The sequence below is a fragment of the Cervus canadensis genome, chromosome 4, assembly GCF_019320065.1.
Source record: "Cervus canadensis isolate Bull #8, Minnesota chromosome 4, ASM1932006v1, whole genome shotgun sequence".
NCBI classification, from domain to species: domain Eukaryota; kingdom Metazoa; phylum Chordata; class Mammalia; order Artiodactyla; family Cervidae; genus Cervus; species Cervus canadensis.
In genome coordinates, this window is record NC_057389.1 from 66,878,849 (window position 1) to 66,900,771 (window position 21,923).

The 21,923-nt window shown below is 35.2% G+C and overlaps 2 protein-coding genes across 2 annotated transcripts; both read left to right on the plus strand.

Moving 5' to 3' along the window:
- Nucleotides 1–448: 448 nt before the first annotated feature.
- LOC122439434 (olfactory receptor 5F1-like) lies at nt 449–1,408 on the plus strand. The gene has a single exon (XM_043464470.1). The coding sequence runs from the start codon at nt 449–451 to the stop codon at nt 1,406–1,408; it is 960 nt and encodes a 319-aa protein (XP_043320405.1).
- An 11,224-nt stretch (nt 1,409–12,632) lies between these two features.
- On the plus strand, nt 12,633–13,580 carry LOC122439469 (olfactory receptor 14A16-like). The gene has a single exon (XM_043464499.1). It carries the CDS (start codon nt 12,633–12,635, stop codon nt 13,578–13,580), a length of 948 nt encoding a protein of 315 aa, XP_043320434.1.
- Nucleotides 13,581–21,923: the final 8,343 nt, after the last annotated feature.

Genomic DNA, 21,923 nt, shown 5'->3' on the forward strand with positions numbered 1-21,923 from the left:
AATGCACTGGCCTCTGATCCACATGCTATTCATTTCTTCACCCTCCTCTAATGTCTAGGATGTGAAATCTTCAGCGATATGACAATGGCATGCTTGTTCCAATGGTCACAATTTTATATATTAGTTGACCTGCGGTTGTTTAAAACAACCTACTTGGATATAGTATATCACCCTCAAACTAAAGTGATGTAATTAGGAAAAATACTTATTTGTTTAATTTTTTCATTTGTAAAGTAGATTACTAGACTGCTTACCTTTGTGATTTATTTCATAAACTAGATAAACTAAATGATGTAAAAATACTTATAAAGATACCAATTTTTTTGCCAGACATTAATCTTTATTATTTTGTCTATTATTATCATGAAATAAATATGAAATATTCCTTCCTTGCTTATCTGCCATATTCTAGGTTTTGTTGATTCATTCCAGACCAAGAAGATGAGATATGAATGTGGCAAATCAAACAAGAGTGACAGAGTTTATTTTTCTGGGATTTTCTGGTGTTCTCTATCTAAGACTTGCATTATTTGCAATATTTCTCACTGTATATCTGCTCTCTCTCATGGGAAACACCCTCATCATCTTCATTGTTCTCATGGATTCCACACTTCAAACACCCATGTACATTTTTTTAGGAAATTTGTCCTTTCTAGAGATCTGGTACACGACAGCCACAGTGCCTAAATTGCTGGCCACTTGTCTCTCACAGGTTGTTACCATTTCCGTTGCTAGTTGTATAACCCAGTACTACTTTTTTTTTTCTCTGGGGGCCACAGAGTGCATCCTGTTGGCTGTGATGGCCTATGATCGCTATGTGGCCATATGCAGCCCTCTAAGATACGCATTCCTCATGAGTCTCCAGGTATGCCTGCGGTTTTCAGCTGGATCTTGGATTGGGGGCTTCATTGCCCCTCTCCTACCTACCATACTCATCTCTTACCTAAACTTTTGTGGACCTCAAAAGATTAATCATTTCTTCTGCGACTCAGACCCAATTTTTAAACTCTCCTGCTCAGATACATTCTTGGTGGAGGCTTTGGGTTACACATGTAGCTCTGTTGTGATTCTAAGTTCTTTTCTTCTCACTATGTCATCCTATGGGAATATTGTGGTCACAATAATCAAGCTATCTTCCCGAGAGGCTCGGAAGAAAACTTTCTCCACCTGCGCCTCCCACCTCACTGTGGTCACCATCTATTATGGCACCATTATCTTTGCCTATGTTCGTCCTCCAGCCAAGTACAACTTTACCATGGGTAAAGTAATTTCAGTATTCTACTGTGTAGTCACTCCATTGGTAAATCCTCTTGTATACACCCTAAGAAACAAAGATGTGAAGAAAGCTTTCAGGAAAGTTCTAGCACGAAAGAGGTTGCTCTTGGCCAGACACATGCAGAATATTTGAGAGATCAACTAAAACAAGCAATTTAGAATTGATTCCCAAGCCACATTTGCAAATGGTAAGTATTTAAAATTATGTAAGTGATACCACCTAATATGGACATATCTATACTTTTCATTTTGGTTTGAATTCTGCTGAAATGGATATTCTGTAATTACTATGTTCAAGAAGATCTCAGTGCAATGTCATAATAATAAAGAGGCAAATAACATAAATTTCCTGCCCATGAGACATTTACAATGGGAAAATTGGCTAGTTTAGTCCCATATAATGGTTAGGTTGATTTTTTAAATAATTTATATCTTAATAGTAACCATGGGCCAGAATTTGTTCCTGTTAAATTACTCAGTGTTACTTCATTTAGTAGATGGACCATTATAAACGTACCATCTTTTACTTCAAATTCATTAAATATTTATTAAACATATATAATGAGCCAGGTACTATTCATAAGCATGGGTGTTGATTTAAGTATGCATATAAATATAACTGGAGAATTTAATTAGAAAAATATCAGGAAAATATTAGATAGCTAAAATTTTTTCAGATATTATTAAAGAATTTCTAAGGATCACAGAGGTAGAAATTTTGATAAGTAGAGGGGGAAAAAGGAGAAATCTAGAACTAGAGAGTACAAGAACTGAATATCTAATATGGTAAAACAAGTATCAACTTTCTAATAATCTTATAAAATATTTAAACTGTCAATAGTTTAAGCAAACTAATTTAATTAAGCCAAAGAAAGAGAGTGGAAAAAGGAAGAAAAAGTCTTAGAAAAAACAATGCCATTATCAAGTCCACATTCCATGTTAATGAAAAGCTTTACAAGTTTTATTTCAAAATAGTTTAATAACAAAAAGGATTACAGGAGTGCTGGAAGAAATAAATTCTATCAAAGCTTTATAGGATAAGTGTTCTTTACCTGGGGACTTCCCTGGCGGCTCAGGTGGTAAAGAATCTTCCTGCAATGCAGGAGACCCTGGTTCAATTCCTGGGTTGGGAAGATTCCCTGGAGAAGAGAATGGATACTCACTCCAACATTTTTGCCTGGAGAGTTCCAAGGACAGAGGAGCCTGGCAGGCTACAGTCCATGGGATCACAAAGAGTCAGACACAAGTAAGAGATTAACACTTTGACTTCACTTTCTTTACCAGATTGCCTCTGAAAGTTTTGCTATTTAGAGTGTGGTCAGTGACATAGAAGCATCAGAGTAATCTGGGACTTTGTAGAAAGCCAAATCTAACTTCAGTCCCTTGAATGAGACTATGCACTGAAACAAGATCCCCCAGTTGACTGATTTGCAAATGAAATCACTAGAAGAACTATTTTAAGTCAAGTTTTTTAAAAAATCTTAAAAAAAAAAAATCAATTCAAAATTTTCTCACACATGACAATGCTTGTTTTCTTTTTTTTAATTTTAAATTTTGATATGTCATTTTCAGGTACATAATTAAAACAAGTTGTTTGCATGAATTCCCAATGAGTTTTTATTTTTAATGCAATGTATATCCATGGAAACTATTGTCAAAATTATGTTATCCATCAACATTTTTAACCCTTTCTTTTTCAACAGAATATCAAAAGCATATACAATTATAACAATAACAGGGAAATATTCTATTTTTGTTATTCAGTCACTCAGTCAAGTCCGACTCTGCAATTCCATGGATTGCAGCACACCAAGCTTCCCTGTCCTTCACTATCTCCCAGAGTTTGCTCAGATTCATGTCCATTGAGTCGGTGATGTTATCTAACTGTTACAGGGAGGAAGTCAACTCAGACTCCGTGTTGGAAACTCTTTCTTCTACTTCCTTTTATTATTATAATCGTACTCAGTGGCTTGCCTGGAGACCCTGTCTCTTTGCTTGACTGTAAACTAAAGTGCCTTTGTTCAGCTCATGGAGAGATAGTTTGTCCCTGCCCACCTGTGAATAGAAAAGACTATCACACCCCTTCTGAAGGCTGGACAGTCCCTTGGAGATATTTTGAAAGACTGAAGACCCTTTCACTTTACTTTCCCACAGCATCTCCCTCTCTATTCTGCGTTTTGACTTTAGTTCCTCATTGCTTCTTTCTCTCTGATCTATAAAACAACCTGGCATCCAGACCCCAATAAGATGGTTATTTTGAGGTGATAGCCTACCATCTTCTCAGTCTGCTGGCTCCCTGATTAAAGTCTCTTCCTTGACTCCACACCTTGTCTCTCGGATTCATTGGCCTGTTGTGAGGCAAGCAGAGTGAACTTGGACTTGGTGCATAAACATCTCATCCTCTGTCATCATCTTCTCCTTTTGCCTTCAATCTTTCCCAGCATCAGGGTCTTTCCCAATGAGACATCTCTTCACACCAGGTGACCAAAGTATTGGAGCTTCAGCTTCAGCATCAGTCCATCTAATGAATATTCAGGGCTGATTTCCTTTAAGATTAACTAGTTTGATCTCCTTGCAGTCCAAAGGACTCTAATTTTCACAATAACAGGGAAACATTTTGTATCTTCACACAGGTATTTCTCTATGCCATTCTTCAGGGTAAGAAAAAGGATATTTTACATTTTGAGGTTCTGTGGTTAAGCCTATGTATTAAACTAGCAGGACAGATTCATGGGGTAGAAGAAAATACACTGTTTTAATTTTTTACCAGCACATCAGTGTCTTTTAAAGAAAAAAAACATAAAACAAGACAAATAATGTTGCTCATTATGCAATTTTAGAAGGGTTAATTCATTAGCTACTGAAGTTGCTGATGACACTGCACAATAAGAGGAATTTAGAATGAAAATAAAATGAGTCATTTCATGTTTTGACAGCATGCTCCTTAGTTAGATGTATATCTCAGGAAGTGTTTTAATAAACCCACATTTTTGTATCTTCCCACACACAAAAAAACACTGAAATAACTTACTGAGATATCTGTTATTTTTGAGTCACAGTAATCTCTTACCAAGATGTATACTTGGAGGCATGTATTTCCTAGCAAAAAGTTTTATATACTGGCCTAAAAATTGAATTTACAACCATTATATTATTCATTTTTCTTTAAGAAAACAGAAACCAGAAGTCATTAAACCCAGAAGTTTATGTAATTTTTTTTAATAAATAATGGTAAGTTTTGTGGATGTGACAAGACAAAGATTCCTGGGCTAGGAACATGAAGTCATGGGAGTGTGACTAAGAAATTCATGGAGAAACTAAAGAACAATAAAATGTATTTTACTAGATTTGTTTTACAAGTTCATTTTGTTGTCAAAGCCCAGCTTTCAGTGATAAGAATGCTATTCTTTTCCTGCGTCAGAGTGGGCAGCTTCCAAAAGGAAATGTTATGTCTTGATTTAGGTAGAAAGGAAAAATCATAAAGCCCTTTCTGAATCTGCTGTTTCTCAAGTGCTTTCAGCTCGAAATAGTCATTATGCCAAAGCAGCATATTTTGGTGTGGCATTCTCTTACATCCTCCCAAGTGCACAAAGACTTTTTCTTATTCTGTTAGTGGTAGTGATCTTCCGAAATCCAGTTCTTTGACAGAAAATATATCTAAGTCTTCAATCTTTTGTCAAACTGCTTATCCCAAAACTGACTATTTTATTTATTTTTCTTTGTTTTTAGCAAGGTCAAGCCAGGAACTGTGGGTGATTTTGAGTCATTCCAAAAGGAAAAAGTCTGTTATCTACTCCAACTACAATTTAAAAATACACAGATAAGTTTGCCTGTCTCATTTATTCATCATTATCTTGTTTTTATATTTTTGTCACATTTTGATCTTACTTTCCAAAACTGGAAAAGGGCAAACTTTGTATGTGATAAGTACCACATTTCTTTTTGGCAGGGTACACTAAAACTGATTATCATATATTTTAGAATTTTTCCTGCTGGTGATCTTTATAAATCAGTATAAACATAAAACAAAATGCAAACCCACAAGAAAAAGTTAAAATGAAAGTAAAATTGTATTTATTTAAATTATAAAACTAGAAAGGTATTTGATAAAATTTCACAGGATGCAAAGGAATTAAATTTTTATAGAGAGAATAGTGTTTACATATAGTTTGTTTTCTAATGCTTATCAATACATGTAGTTCTGTGAATTAAAATGACACTGTATATAAAGGTAATTTTTATAAGTATTTGAGCGACTTCCTGACTTGGGAAATTGTTTATGAATATTTTTTCTGGTTGTACTTTTCTCTATGGTATGAATATGCTGAAATAAATGTTGCAATTTATATTTTGAATATTAAATCTGTGTTTGTGTATTCCTTCCAAATACTAGTGTACTGAATTCTGTGTAAAATATCTATCTGATCTATTGCTCACTGACTGTTTCCTTATGAAAGAGGCTTGAATTCTGAAATTAAATATAGAAAACTGAAGTCTGCTTCATTCCATTATTTTCATGGGAAAAAACCCACAACTATATTAAGTAATGGTTCCTTGTTATTTAAGGTGGAAAGTCTGGCACATTCGAATTTTCACTGCCATCCCCTAATCCATCACTATTCATAGCCAATCCATCAAAATTCTCATTTTTGCTACCAAATTCTTTTCAAATATATCAATATATTTTCATTTCCTTAGACAATATCAGAATTTGAGCTACATATTGTGCATATTTAGATACCACTGTTATTCCCCACGAGGATCTGACCCTTCCCCTCAAGACAACATCCAATGATACCCACATGACACAATCAGAATGGACATTTTACAGTGTTAATAAGAACATGTTTCTTTTGTTTCTAAAACAGGTAAGAGTATTTTTCTGCTTTAAAAATATAAAGACTACTCATCCTGATCTAGAAATATTGCATGGCCCAGTTCTGTCTTATTTTCTTGTTCCTTCTTTTGTCAAAGTTGAAGCATTACTAGATTGTCTTATCACCATATACTCAACATGAATTTTCCCCTACATGTCATGAAGGATGTAATCACTCCACGGGGCTCTCCTTCCTTCAGCAATCAGGGTATGCTGCTTTTCTTTTAAGATCTCCCCTAAGACATCACTCTCCTATGGCAGAGGCCCTCCCTGAACTCACTGAAAAAACTTAAAGTTTCTGTAAATCAAGTTCTTCCAATCATCAGGCACCTTTTACTCAAACTTTGCTGAGTTACAATTTTACATAATCCATATGATTATAAGGTCATGGCATTCAATTTATGCTATTTTATTTTACATCTAAGAATGAATTGTCACGTGTCTAAAAATTCAAAGCTATAAAAGAAAGTAAATATTTAGAAATTGCAATGCTTCAATTTTATCATCTACCTATATTTTCCTTTGCTTGTATAGGTAAACAATAAAGTGATTTTCTGTACATAAATGCAGTGCTTACTTAGAAAAATCTGGATATTCTTTGTGGCTGGGTATGGGCAGAAGGCATACAAAATAAATAGAAATATAGAATATTTTCTGTACAAAAATAGAGTATAATATATACACTGTACTGATTGTTTTAACTTTGCAATTAAGTATCCTGAAGGATGTTTGATGCCAGGATTCAGAGGACTTTTTGTTATTATATGTTCATAGGATATTTTATATTTTAAAATTCCGTTAGTATTGGACATTCTTTCTAGCCCTCCTACATTGTAGTGTGTTTTCCTAATCTACAATTAAGTGAATATTCCTTTTTAAAGATTGAGTAATCTATTTAGGAAATTCAGGATCTTAAGGTAGTTTCTGGTTCCCCCAAATTTGGCCCATATTTTGTAGAATTAAAAGTTATCCAACCCACTCTACTGTTCTTCATCATGCACTTAAGAGAGACGCTTGCAAGTAGACAAGCTCCAAACAATATTATATGTTGTAATCAGTTTTCTCATTTAGGAAGAATTAATAACAACAAAAATAATATGTGTGCCTAGTCACTCAGTCATGTCCAACTCTTAAAACCCCATGGACTGTAGCTTGCCAGACTCCTCTGTCCATGGGATTCTGGAGTGGGTTGCCATTTCCTTCTTTACGGGATCTTCTTGACTAAGGTATCAAGCCAGCATATACTGTGTTTTCTGTGTCTCCTGAATTGTCAGGCAGATTCTTTTACCACTGAGCCACCTGAGAAGACCCTACCACCCTTACTAAAGAGGAAATATTTATAATGTGGCTAAATAAAATAAAATTAAATTAAATTAAATTTCCCATAAAGGATATGTCACCTGAAAAATGACACTTCTTAAGAGCTAGTATATATTAAATAAAATTTTAAGAAATATTTAAAACATTAATAATAGAAGTATCTCTAATATAAATATCACAACCATTAGGGTAAAATAATCACTGTATCATTTACTTATTGAATGCTTTATTTTCTGTATCATCTTTTAAACTTACACTATTGCCACAGAAACACAATATGCAAGCTCTCACATCCATACCTGACTACTGGAAAAACCATAGCTTTGAATAGGCGGACTTTTGTTAGCAAAGTAATGTCTCTGCTTTTTAATATACTGCTGGGTTGGTCATAACTTTTCTTCCAAGGAGCAAGTGTCTTTTAATTTCATGGCTACAGTCACCATCTGCAGTGATTTTGCAGCCCCAAAGAATCAAATCTGTCACTGTTTCCATTGCTTCCCCATCTATTTGCCATGAAGTGATGGGACCAGATGCCATGATCTTAGTTTTCTGAATGTTGAGCTTTAAGCCTACTTTTTCACTCTCCTCTTTCACTTTCATCAAGGGGCTCTTTAGCTCTTCTTCACTCTCTGCCATAAGGGTGGTGTCATCTGCATATCTGAGGTTATTGATACTTCTCCCGGCAATCTTTTTTCCAGCTTGTGCTTCATCCAGCTCAGCATTTCTCATGAAGTACTCTGCATATAAGTTGATGCTTTAGTATTTTATTAAATATAATCTAGACATTCAATGAATTTCCATTACTTAACCTAATATAGCTGAACTCCAAAGCTTCAAATTTCTAAAAATCTGGAGATAGTATTTTGTAGGAAGACATATCATAAAACATAACTTTCTTTAAAAATCTTACCCAGAATATTTTATCCCACTTATCTCTACTTCATTAATTTATGAAAATATCATGATACCAAGTTAATTTTCCTGTTGGGAAATTTTAGCACAGGTAACATGTGCTTATTAACTTTCAGTAAACCTAGATACAAGAAAAGTATATTATAAAGTTGATGACTCAAAAGACATGTCAATATTAATTAAACCATCAATTTAAATTTATTTTTATTCATTAAAGTTTAGTCCTAGATCCTCCTTAAAAAATTGGGCTAGTTGAAGTTATTTTAGAAATATTTTATTTGTATGTGCTTACTTTTAAGTCATTTACAATTAATTTTGATAACACCATCTGAAAGTTGGAATATATATTATAATGTACACACAGATGTGTATTCATCCTAATGGACACAGAGATCTCTGTTTCTGCCTGAGTTTAATAAGGCCTCTTTTCCCTTCTTGCTTTCAGTTTTAGGTCTCACTAATTGAACCAGGGTTGCATTTTCAGGTGATGTAGACTGTGTTTGTATTTCAAAGATATGATGGAAGTTAAAATGTCAGATTTTTCCTAGGAGTTTTGTTCTCTCAAAGTCAGAATTTTGAAAAAAAAGATGTTTTATTAAACCACCTTTCTCTACAGTTTTGGAATATCAAAAGAGTTTCATCCTGTCCATTTAAGAGTTAGGATACGTGATTGCACGTATTGGCTTCACAGGCAAAGCCTGTCAAACATTTAGAGAAGAGCTAACACCTATCCTTCTCAAAGAACTGCAAATGGTTTCAGAGGAAGGGACAATCCCAAACTCATTCTATGAGGCCACTGTCACCCCTATTCCAAAACTTCATTTTAAATGTACATAAAGCCAGTTGGGTTTAAGTGAGTGACTATCCATCTGAGAACTGTTCAGCCTTTGAGGGGAAGTTTCTCTTTATCAATTTGGTAGCCTGATTCAGATATGACCAGATCAGATATGAATTTTCTCAGTGCAGTGTGATAAATAGAATATGTGCTGCTTGTAAGTTTAGCTCCCCAAGGAGTTACCCTTGGATCTGTTTGACTCTCGCATAAGTCTCAGTTTCTGGCTCCAGCATAAACTGCTATGGGTGCTTGGGCCACTAGTTTATCAGTATTATTGTACCCCACCCCAGTGAACAGAATTTACTTAATGATTGTAGTGGGATCTCGCAGGACTGATGCACCAACATTTCTACTAGGTTCTTGGTTATCTGACAACACCTTATGGCCAAAATGAGCAAGTGCCCTTTTTTTATCAGAGATGGGTAGGCTTAGCCTCTCATTTTACTAGCAAAGGGTTTGTTCAGATCATATATACATAATCTTTTCAATTTAAACCAAAATTTTAAAAGGTGAGCTAAGCCAGTTCACCCCAAAGCTCTCCCTAGATCTCTGCTTTGAAATGTAGCAGTACAATATATCTTAGGCATCCAACTAACAAGTAAAACAGTTCAAGTAAAATCCAGGTGTCATCTAAAGCAGTGATGTCCAGATAGCAGGTGAAATCACCAAAGCACCTAAGGAATACCAGTAAGTGGGTGGGGCCCAAAGGGCCATGCTAGTACCAAGCACTGGTTCAGGGTAGACTCCAAGTATCCTCTGGTGAGTATTCTGATATTCTGCTGACTGTACAAAAAAAAAGTCAAAAAATTCAGTTAATAATCAAGTTAAGAAGGAAAAAGGAAATTTATTCCAGTCAGCTAAGGATTATAACCCAGCAGAGAAACTCTCAGATAGTTCTGAGAAGTGTCCCACTTATCAGAAGTTGAAGACACAGTCACATAGATTTTTGAGACAAAGGATCATATAAAAGAAGGACATACGGATATTTCACATAAAGTTTACCAGGAACAAATAGTGCAGCTAAGTACATCCAAGGACTTCCCCAGTGGCTCAACAGTAAAGAATCTGCCTGAAATGCAAGAGCCGCAGGAGACGCAGTTTCAATCCCTGGGTTGGGAAGATCCCCTGGAGGAAAGCATGGCAACTCACTCCAGTATTCTTGCCTGGAGAATCCCATGGACAGAGGAGCCAGGTGGGCCACAGTCCATAGGGTTGCAAAGAGTTGGACACAACTGAAGTGACTTAGCACACACACACACAAGCATATACTAAGTGAGCAGCAAGTCAGATAAAACCCTGGCAAAGCTGGGGAAGAGCACTATTTTTATAAGATATTACCTTGCTAGTGTCAGACAAAAAGGGGGAAAACTGATGTCTAAGGATGACCAAGATACTCCCCTCTTTGAAGAGCTCAGGTTAATGTATAGTGCAGATACAGATTGCACATTAGGAAGAAAATTTTATGTTTAATTTTTCTTCTCCTGTCTTAAATACAAATTTTATTTCATCAGTTTGAGAACAATAGAATGTCAAGTAGCACTAATGGAAGAAAAAAATAAATCTATATTTAAAGTGGAGAAGAAAGGACTAAAATAGGACAAAAGTTGAAAGAAATAAAGAAAAATTGAAAACAAGAAAGAAGGAGGAATTTAAGAGAGAAAAAGAAAAAAATTGGCATGTCCAGAATCTTTGCAGTATTGTCTGATTGCAATTCATTTCTGACTAAAGAAAGCATTCCTGCTGAGGTTCTTTTCTGTACCAGGACGTTTATGGAAATATTCTCATTATCATCTTTAGACATTCTTAATTCCTAAATGACCACTGACCATAATGATCTGACATTCATCTGATGGCTCAACTCTGAAACTCACTAATAAAAATTTAATAAACAAGATAAAAAATAATACTCAGAATCAAATTATAAGGTTTGTGCAACCTCCTGTTAAGTACAGATACTTTACACTTCTTGGAATAATAGTAAAATGTGTTATTTTGTGTGACTGTCCTGAGAATGTTGTGAGATCATGGTTTATTTGTAAACTCTAAGAGTGAATGTAAACCAATCAGAATTTTCAGCTTAGTCGAACATTGTTATATGAATAAAGCCAGAAACAGAGCTACTTAAAAATGGAGGAAAGACTTCCACTCTTGTACCTTCCACAGTCCCTGGGAAGAAATGTGGTAGTTAGGCAAGTTTTGCTTTGTCTATTACATTGCTTGGTATATTACATAAATAACATTTGAATATATAATAGTGTCAAAAAAAATGAAAAAATCATGACCAAATGAAAATAAAACAACATTCATGGCTTATTTTCAGTACTTGAATTCAAATATTCTATTTTCCACAGAAATATTTATGTTATAATACATTAATAAATAGAAAACACAACTTGAATGAGTTCATAAAGTTGTTATATGCTTATGACAGAAAACCAGTAGTTGTAAGTAAATTACCCTTCTAAGTGGTCCTAAGTCCTAAGCGGTCCTAAGTCTTAAGTTCTAGGTTTAAGGTTGCCTTCTGATCCCTCAGGGAATAAATGCTATCTCTCATTAGAATCCTCGGTCATTTCTCTTAGTTAATTCCTACCACAATTATATAACTGTAACCTCATGTGAAAAGTAAGATCATTAAACTTAAACCGATGGCAGAGGCTGAAGGTAAAGCTTAAAACAGCAGTCATACACAGATTGTACAACTACTTAAGCACCTTGGTCATGAAGCAGGCAGCTATTCTCGAATAAAAGTGTTTTTTGATAACAGATACCAATGACTCTCCTTTCCTTACACACTTAAAGAAACACATGCAAAATGGAAGAGAAAAATGGACTGCATCACACCATGGTTATTGGGATATTCTCTTTTTATTCCATGTCTGATTGCCAAGTCTAATGAATGGGAAGAAAAGTCTCTATTAATTTTGATACATTTGAAGGGTATATTATTCAAGTGCTTTTCTTCTTCTGACCTTAGGAAGATGTTGCAATATTGTCATCTGCATCTATGAAAGAAACTTGCATCAGTTGTTGAGAAAACTGCAAAGTGTGTTAGCTGCTTGACACACAGATATATCCTAAAGGCTTTACACCTGTCTGCTATATACCTGAAACACGAAATATAAAATTCTTCTGTACTGTAGACAACTAGACAACAGCAGCATTTCATTTCACTTTACGCCTCTTCTAAGCTCTCCTTAATATCAATCTTATTTCTACCTGTTAATATTATAAGAAGGGAAATCTATATGATGTATTTTCAGTTATTCTGATGAGCTATGCCTCACTCAGGATCAAGCCATATCAAAAGTTAAGTAAAGATGAATGTTACCATATCTGAAAGAACTAATTACTAGTATAATCTTTATTTTTACAAGTAAGATACCAATTTTACAAGTAAGATACCAATTTCTCAGCATGACTGAGAAATTAACCAACGCTACCATCATAACAGAATTTTTGCTCATGGGATTCACTGATAACCAGGTGCTACAAGGACTCTATGTTCCATTCTTCTTCCTGAGTTACCTGACAGCACTGATGGGGAACCTCCTCATTATTATTCTCACCACCACTGACCGGCGTCTCCAGTCGCCCATGTATTTCTTCCTAAAGAATTTGTCCTTGATTGATATCTGCTACATCTCTGTCACTGTGCCCAAATCCATCATAAACTCTCTGACCAAAAGCCATTCCATCTCTTTCCTGGGATGTGCTTCACAAATTTTTCTTTTCATTTTTTTGGCTGGCACAGAGTATGCCCTCCTTATAGTGATGTCTTATGACCGTTATGTTGCCATCTGCCATCCTCTGTACTATGAGACAATCATGAATAGAGGCACCTGTCTGCAGATGGTGACAGCATCGTGGGCTAGTGGGTGTGTCTATGGATCCATTCATGTTGCAGGTACATTCTCTGTGCGTTTCTGTGGGCCTTACATAGTACATCAGTTCTTCTGTGACATTCCTTCAGTGCTCACACTTGCTTGTTCAGGAGAGCAAATTCTAGAATATGCATTTGTCATTGCTAGCTTTACTTTTGCTTTTGTATGCTTTCTTTTCCTGATTGCCTCTTATGTTTACATTTTTTCAGCTGTCCTGAGGATTTCCTCTGCACAAGGCAGGTTCAAAACTTTTTCTACCTGTGTACCACACCTCACTGTGGTGATATTGTTTCTCTTTTCTGGTATCGCCAATTATTTAGGGACTAATTCTAAGTCTGCATCATCACTGAATCTCTTCATGTGTGTATTATACTCTGTATTACCTCCCAGCCTGAACCCTCTCATCTATAGTCTGAGGAACAAGGATATGAAGGCAGCCCTAGGCAAAATACTGGGTGGTAAATTGTTGCTAAATATATAAGTACCCTGCTGACTTTAATTGTATGGTACATACATTAAATAAAGTAAGTGAAATAATTTACTGAGAGCTAGATCTTAATAGATACCATATTTGCCATCTCTCCTGCCATAGCTATACCAAATTTACATATTCTGCAATCAATTTATATCCGATGATTTTTATATTTTTTTTGTGAAGTTGAGGACTATCTAGGAAGCACAATATGTATTGAATGTATTCCACCATTAATTTCATATCAAAAGATTCTGTTTGGGTTATTCTGATGGTTTCATTTCTTTTGTTAATATCATCACAATTTCTTTACATGGTTATATTATTTCTCCAAAATTTACACACCATGTTTTGTTTCCTAGCATTGGATTTTACAATTTTATTCTAGAAGTTATGAAGAAATGTAATTTTATTTTTATCAAAATGCTTTTTTTTTCTGTTAGAAACTTAGAGTAAAAAAGAATTTTTAAAAACTTCTGTTTAAAATATATTCATTAAAAATAGAAAATTATTAAGTAGCAATAATCAAGAATCAGTCACAAAGAAGAATCTTATGGATTGTAATAGCAAATAATGCATCACTTACTACACATTTCTGGTTAAAATGAAACTTTAGCAAAAACAGTTTAATTTTTTTTTTTCCAGCCAGCCATGAGAAAGTTTATGTTTTATTTTATCATCCTATTTTTGTTTAACTTATATATTTTTAATTCTCTAACTATCATTTACTATTTTTATAGATGTCTTTTCTTAAGGTATTTATATATATATATTTAATTTATTTATTTATTTTAATTGGAGGATAATTACAATATTGTGATGATTTTTGCCATATATATCACAAATCGGCCACAGGTATACGTGTCCCTCCCATCCTGAACCCTTCTCCCACCTCTCTGCCCACCCTATCCCTCTGGGTTTTCCCAGAGCATTGACTTTGTGTGCCCTGCTTCATGCATCAAACTCACAGTGGTCATCTAGTTTACATATGGTAATGCACATGTTTTAGTGCTATTCTCTGAAATGATTCCACCCTCACCTTCTCCCACTGAGTCCAAAAGTCAGTTCTTTATGTCTGTGTCTCCTTTGTCATCTGTACTGTCTTTCTAAATTTCATATATATGCATTAATATACAGTATTTGTCTTTCTCTTTCTGAGAAATAGGCTCCAGGTTCATCCACCTCATTAGAACTGACTCAAATGCATTCCTTTTTTTGGCTGAGTAATATTCCACTGTGTCTCTGTACCACACTTCCTTACCTATTCATCTAGGTTGCTTCCCTGTTCTAGCTATTGTAAATAGTGCTGCAATGAACTTTGGGGTACATATGTCTCTTTCGATTATGGTTTCCTCGGGGTCTATGCAGAGCAGTGGGATTGTTGGGTCATATGGCAGTTCTAGTCCCTAGTTTTTTAAGGAATCTCCGTAGTGGCTGTACCAGTTTGCTTTCCCAACAGTGTAAAACAAAAGGGGAGCACAAATATAAACACTAAACTTAAAATTCAGTATTTATATTTGTGCTCCCCTTTTCTCTCCATCCATTCTTATCTCATTCTCTTACTTGTTTTTTTTTTTTTTATTAGCTCTATTTTATCCTTTTCTTCTCATTTTTATAGTCTCTCTTTATGTTTTTAATGTTTTTCTTTCTACTTCAAACTTATTAGAAAGAGCTGAATTTTGCTTACCTTAGTCAACTGAAATGAGATATGAAAAAGGGCTTGTATTTCATGTTGTATATATATCTTCCCCCAAACCCAAAACCCATTTAATGGTTTACATTCTTTTAAATTTCTCTTTTTGTTTATGTCAAATAGATTTCTCCTTTTTAAAAATAGTTTCTCTTTTAACAAATTAAGTATATTGATGAGTATATGCTGTGAAATAAAATATAATTTTTACTGAGATTACATGTTGAAGAAAATCAACATTATGTTTGCAATACTGTATTATAAAAATTTATGCATGAAATGTAATAATAGATGGTGGCCTTTTCAAAGATAAGAGCATTATCTTTCTTTCTGCTTCTGCCACTGCTGTCCAATAGCCCATAATACAAAATGCATATGTAATTCCAGATTTTCTTCCAGCCTCTTAGAAAAAATAAACAAGTAAATTTAGCATTTCAAATTAATTTTTAAACAACTATATGTAGAATATTATCGTTCCAGTGTAGAATGAAGGCAAATTATATATTAAATATTGTTTGTATTTTCATATTTAGCCTTTAAAATTCTGTGTGTATTTACATTTATAGTACATGTCAATTCAGGATCAAGTGCTTTGTAGCCTCATGTGTTTTGTGCCGGCTGTATTAGGAAGCACAGTTCTAGACCCCAGGATAGATCTCAGTTACAATTCCATAAATACTTATTTTGTTGTAACTTACTTGATTATGTAGAAATAATGCCAATTATTTTTATTAGAATGTAACTTATAATGTCATGTATATGAATTGAGTTATGCATGTGTAAATGCTGACTCATGCTTTAAAATGCATATTATTCTGAGCTACACTGAAACATAAACTGAAAGTCTTTCAATGTTGTCAGTTATAATTTTCTGATGTATGACAGATTTCTCTAGATTTTCCTCTCCAGAGCTACTCTAAATTTAAAACCTAGTCTGATGTTTCATATGATGGTGTCATAATGCTCTATGTATCTATCCAGTAAGGGATTGACTTTATATATAATAATATTGTCAAAAACATTAACATTTATATAAATTATAAAGCTTTGCTCATAACTAGCTGTAAAAAGTTTGATTAAAATAATCAAAGTGTGAATATATGTGCATATATGTGTGTTGGATATAAGAGTCATATACGGAAATATGTTGCATTTCTTTAACAATAAAGTATCAGAAAGAGAATTTAAAAAAAAATCCCATTTAAAATTGGATCATAAAAAGCAAAAACAAACTAGGAATAAACCTAGTAAGGAAGGTGAAAGATACACACTAAAACTATAAAACATTGTTAAATAAAATAAAAAATGATTCAAAGAAACCAAAAGATATACCACACACTTGGATTAGAATAAGTCTTGTTAAAATGGCCATACTACCCATAGCAATCAACAAATTTAATATGATCTCTATCACGTGTCCCTGTTTATCCCCCTTGTGAAATAACAATTTGACAATTAGTTTACAACTATGTGTTTGAATGGAGATAGAGAGCCATCATCAGGAGAAATAACCTGGCTTGAATCAAGTGGTATCAGTTTACATGTTTGAGTAACATAAATGCAAAAAAAAAAAAAGCATAGTTAATTTCATGATATGCTCTTTATCCTAATAAATAAGTGATAAAAATTCAGAGTCATAATGCCAATGGACTTGACAAGGTGTCATGCTCTGAAGGGTTCTAATATGAGCAAACTTGCCAGACATACTTTTACTGATTTATTCACTTTGTATTTAATGTTTATAAGAACATTAATCTTAAAAAAACAATTTGTATTATTGTAGTTTATAGATTCTCATAGCTACACATTTTCATTTTGTATCTTGAAATCTGTGTTAGTCTGGCAATCTATTTCTTATAGGCCTCCAGAAAAACCTTCTCATCTTTGTCAATAGCTTCAGTGGTACAATAGGTCATCTTCTCCAGGGAATAGAACATAGTGCCATTCAGCTACATATCTTCCTCAGATCCACATGGGTAATTTTAATCTAACTAGAGAGAGATACAGGGTAACATAAGAGGCAAATAAGAAAATATATCTTCATGATCTCTCGATATATTTTCAATGTTAACTTGTTAGCCATCTTCTGGGCATTCTCTTTGGTAAGAAAAACTAATGAATGGAACCAATATTTCACTTTAAGGAGATTATATAGCATGGTCAGAGAATGTACATTCATGGACATAGTACATCAAGTTTTATACATGATAATAGTAATGGTAAAAATCAAAGTAAATCAAAGTTATTTAAGCACAAACACATTAAACTTTATGTTACCTGGATGCAGGGAAGATATTTTAATTATAAAAACTTTACTTTCAGTTGAGTAATAAAAATAAAACAAACATGAAAACAGTAAAAAAAAAAAAATTTAAGTGTATAACACTTGATCCACTTATTGATTTAAGAATTTTAATACATAAAAATTAATACATATAAATTTTCAAGTCCTAGGTTAAACTGAAGGGATGTAGAGTTAAATAAGTTATTTCCTCAGGAAGAGCAAGTATAGGGAATGATTATTAGAAACATAGTATTATTAGTAGCTAAGTATGACCACATATGGAGAAGGCAATGGCACCCCACTCCAGTACTCTTGCCTGGAGAATCCCACGGACGGATGAGCCTGGTGGGCTGCCATCTATGTGGTTGCACAGAGTTGGACACGACTGAAGCGACTTAGCAGCAGTAGCTGTTACTCCATGAACCGCAGCACACCAGGCCTCCCTGTCCATCACCAACTCCCAGAGTCCACCCAAACCCATGTCCATTGAGTCGGTGATGCCATCCAACCATCTCATCCTCTGTCGTCCCCTTCTCTTCCTGCCCTCAATCTTTCCCAGCATCAGGGTCTTTCAAATGAGTCAGTTCTTCACATCAGGTGGCCAAAGTATTGGAGTTTCAGCTACAGCATCAGTCCATCCAATGAACACCCAGGACTGATCTCCTTTAGGATGGACTGGTTGGATCTCTTTGCAGTCCAAGGGACTCTCAAGAATCTTCTTTGAGACACCACAGTTCAAAAGCATCAATTCTTCGTGCTCAGCTTTCTTTATAGTCTCACTCTCACATCCATACATGACTATTGGAAAAACCATAGCCTTAACTAGATGGACCTTTGCTGACAAAGTAATGTCTCTGCTTTTTAATATGCTGTCTAGGTTGGTCATAACTTTCTTTCCAAGGAGTAAGCATCTTTTAATCTCATGGCTGCAATCACCATTCTGCAGTGATTTTAAGGCAATTCTTCAAATCATTTGACCCTTTTAGTTGTTTTGTCAGTCTTTTCCTTGTATTTTTTAGAGATATTTTATATATGCTGTATATGAGTTCACTTGTCAGTTAAACGTATGTAAAGGCTACTTTTTGTGGCCTTTTTCATGACTCTTTTAAATAATATTTTCTGGTTAATTTTTGATAAATTTTGATCAGTTTAAGCAGTTCTGAAATTTAATAAATTTCTCTTTCCTAATCTGTTTCTTTCGTCTGATTATTCTTGCACATATAACTTATTGTCATGATTTAGATAACTATTAGACTTAATTTTCTTAAAAATATTTTTTTTTATTTTTTCACTGCATTTTTAATCAATATCTTAAGTTGGTCTGAGCAATTAATGTTTTCATTATCGTTGTTGTTCAGTCACCCAGTTGTGTCAGACTCTTTGTGACACCATGGACTGCAGCATACCAAGCCTCCCTGTCCCTCACCATCTCCCAAAGTCCACCCAAGTTCAAGTCCATTGCATCAGTGATGCCAACCAGCTGTCTCAACATCTGATGCCCCCTTATCTTTCTGCCCTCAATCTTTCCCAGCATTAGGGTCTTTTCCAATGAGTTGATAGTTCTCATCAGATGACCAAAATACTGGAGCTTCAGCTTCAGCACGAGTCCTTCCAATGAGTATTCAGGGTTAATTTCCCTTAAGATTGACTGATGTGACCTCCTCACTGTCCAAGGGACTTTTTGGAGTCTTCTCCAGCACCACAATTCAAAGGCATCAATTCTTTGGTGTTCTACTTTCTTTACGATCCAGCTCTCACAACGATAATGACCACTGGGAAGAACATAGCCTTGACTATATAGACCTTGGTTGGCAGAGTAATGCCTCTGCTTTTCAACACACTGTCTAGGTTTGTTATAGTTTTCTTGCCAAGAAGCAATCGTCTTCTGATTTCATGGCTTTAGTCACCACCCGCAGTGATCTTACAGCCTAGGAAGAGGAAATCTGTCACTACTCCCACGTTTTCCCTCTTTATTTGCCATGAAGTAATGGGACCAGATGCCATGATCTTGTTGTTTTAATATCTACTTTTAAGCTGGCTTTTTCATTCTCCACCTTCACCCTCGTCAAGAGGCTCTTTAGTTCCTCTTGCTTTCTGCCATTAGAGTGGTATAATCAGCATATCTGAGGTTGTTGGAGTTTCTCCTGCCTATCTTGATTCCAGCTTGTAACTTATCTAGCCTGGCATTTCTCATGATGCACTCAGCATATAAGTTAAACAAACGGGTGACAGCTGACAGCCCTCCCATACTCCTTTCTCAATCTTGAACCAATCAGTTGTTCCACACAAGGTTCTCACTGTTGCTTCTTGACCTGCATACAGGTTTCTCAGGAGACAGGTAAGATGGCCTGGTTTTCTCATTTCTTTAAGAGCTTTCTGCAGTTTGTTATGATCCACACAGTCAGAGGCTTTAGCATAGTTGATAAAACAGAGGTAGATGTTTTTCTGGAATTCCCTAGCTTTCTCTATGATCCAGTGAATGTTGGCAGTTTGATCTCTGGTTCCTCTGCCTTTTCTAAACCCAGCTTGGACATCCAGAAGTTCTTGGTTCCCCTAATGCTGAAGCAAGATTTTAAGCATGACCTTACTAGCATGAGAGAGGAGTGCAATCGCCTGATGGTTAACACATTCTTTAGTACTGTCCTCCTTGGGAACTGGGATGAGGATTAACCTTTTCCATTCCTATGGTCATTGCTGGGTCTTCCAGATTTGCTGACATGTTGAATGCAATGTTTTAATGACATCATCCCTTAGGGTTTTGAATAGCTCTACTAGAATTCCATCACATCCACTAGTGTCATTAACAGCAATGTTTCCTAAGGCCCACTTGACCTCACACTTCAGAATGTCTGGCTCTGGGTGACTAATCACACCATTGTAGTAACCCAGTTCATTAAGATTTTTTTTGTACAGTTCTTCTGTGTATTCTTTCCATCTCTTCTTGATCTCTTCAGTGTCAACTAGGTCTCTACTGTTTCTGTCTTTCATTGTGCCTATCTTTGGGTGAAATGTTCCCTTGATATTTCCAATTTTCTGAAGAGATCTCTAGTCTCTCCCCTTGTTGTTTTATTCTCCTTTTATGCACTGTTCATTGAAGAAAGCCTTCTTGTCTCTCTGTGTTATTCTTTGGAACTCTATGTTTAGTTCATTGTACCTTTCCCTTTCTCCCTTGTTTTGATTTCTCCTTTTTCTTCAGCTGTTCGTGAAGCCTCCTCAGATAACCACTTTGTCTTTTTGCTTTTGTTTTTCTTTGGCATGATTTTGTTTGCTGCTTTCTGTGCTATATTATGGACCTCCATCTACAGTTCTTCAGGCACACTGTTAACTAGATCTACTCCTTTGAATCTATTTATTACCTCCACTGCATAAGCATAGGAGATTTGATTTAAGCTGTACCTGGCTGGCCTAGTGGTTTTCCCTGCTTTCTTTAGTTTAAGTCTGAATTTTACTATGAGAAGGTGAAGATCTGAGCCACAGTCAGCCCAAGGTCTTGTTTTTGCTGACTACATACAACTTTTCCATCTTTGGCTACAGAAAATGTAATCAATTTGATTTTGGTCTTGACCATTTGGTGATGTCCATGTGTAAAGCCATCACTTGTGTTGTTGAAAATGGGTATCTGCTATGAGCAGTGCATTCTCTTGAAAGAATTCAGTTAGGTTTCACCCTGCTTCATTTTGTTCTCCAAGGCCAAACTTGCCTGTTACTTCAGGTCTCTCTTAACTTCCTACTTTTATATTCCAGTCCCCAATGATGAATGTAACATCCTTTTTTGGTGTTAGTTCTAGAAGGTCTTCTAGGTCTTCATAGAACTGATCAGCTTCAGCTTCATCAGCATCAGTGGTACAGGCATAAAATTGGATTACTGTGTTGAATGGCTTGCCTTGGAAACAGACTGAGATCATTTTGTATTTTTGAGGTTGTACCAAAATACTGCATTTTTTACTCTTTCGTTGATTATGAGGGCAAGAGAGTTCCAGAAAAACATCTATATCTGCTTTATTGACTATGCCAAAATGTTTGACTGTGTGGATCACAATAAGCTGTGGAAATTTCTGAAAGAGATGGGAATACCAGACCACCTGACCTACCTCCTGAGAAATCTGTATGCAGGTCAAGAAGCAACAGTTAGAAATGAACATGGAACAATAGACTGACTCCAAATTGGGAAAGGAGTATGTCAAGGCTGTATATTGTCACCCTGCTTATTTAACTTATATGCAGAGTGCATCATGTGAAATGCTGGGCTGGATGAAACACAAGCTGGAATCAACATTGCCAGGAGAAAGATCAATAATCTCAGATATGCAGATGATACCACCCTTATGGCAGAAAGTGAAGAAGAAATGAAAAGTCTCTTGATGAAAGTGAAAGAGGA

Excerpts from the sequence above, each read along its gene's own strand:
- LOC122439434 (XM_043464470.1), top strand. The coding sequence starts at position 449 with ATGAATGTGGCAAATCAAACAAGAGTGACAGAGTTTATTTTTCTGGGA.
- LOC122439469 (XM_043464499.1), top strand. The coding sequence starts at position 12,633 with ATGACTGAGAAATTAACCAACGCTACCATCATAACAGAATTTTTGCTC.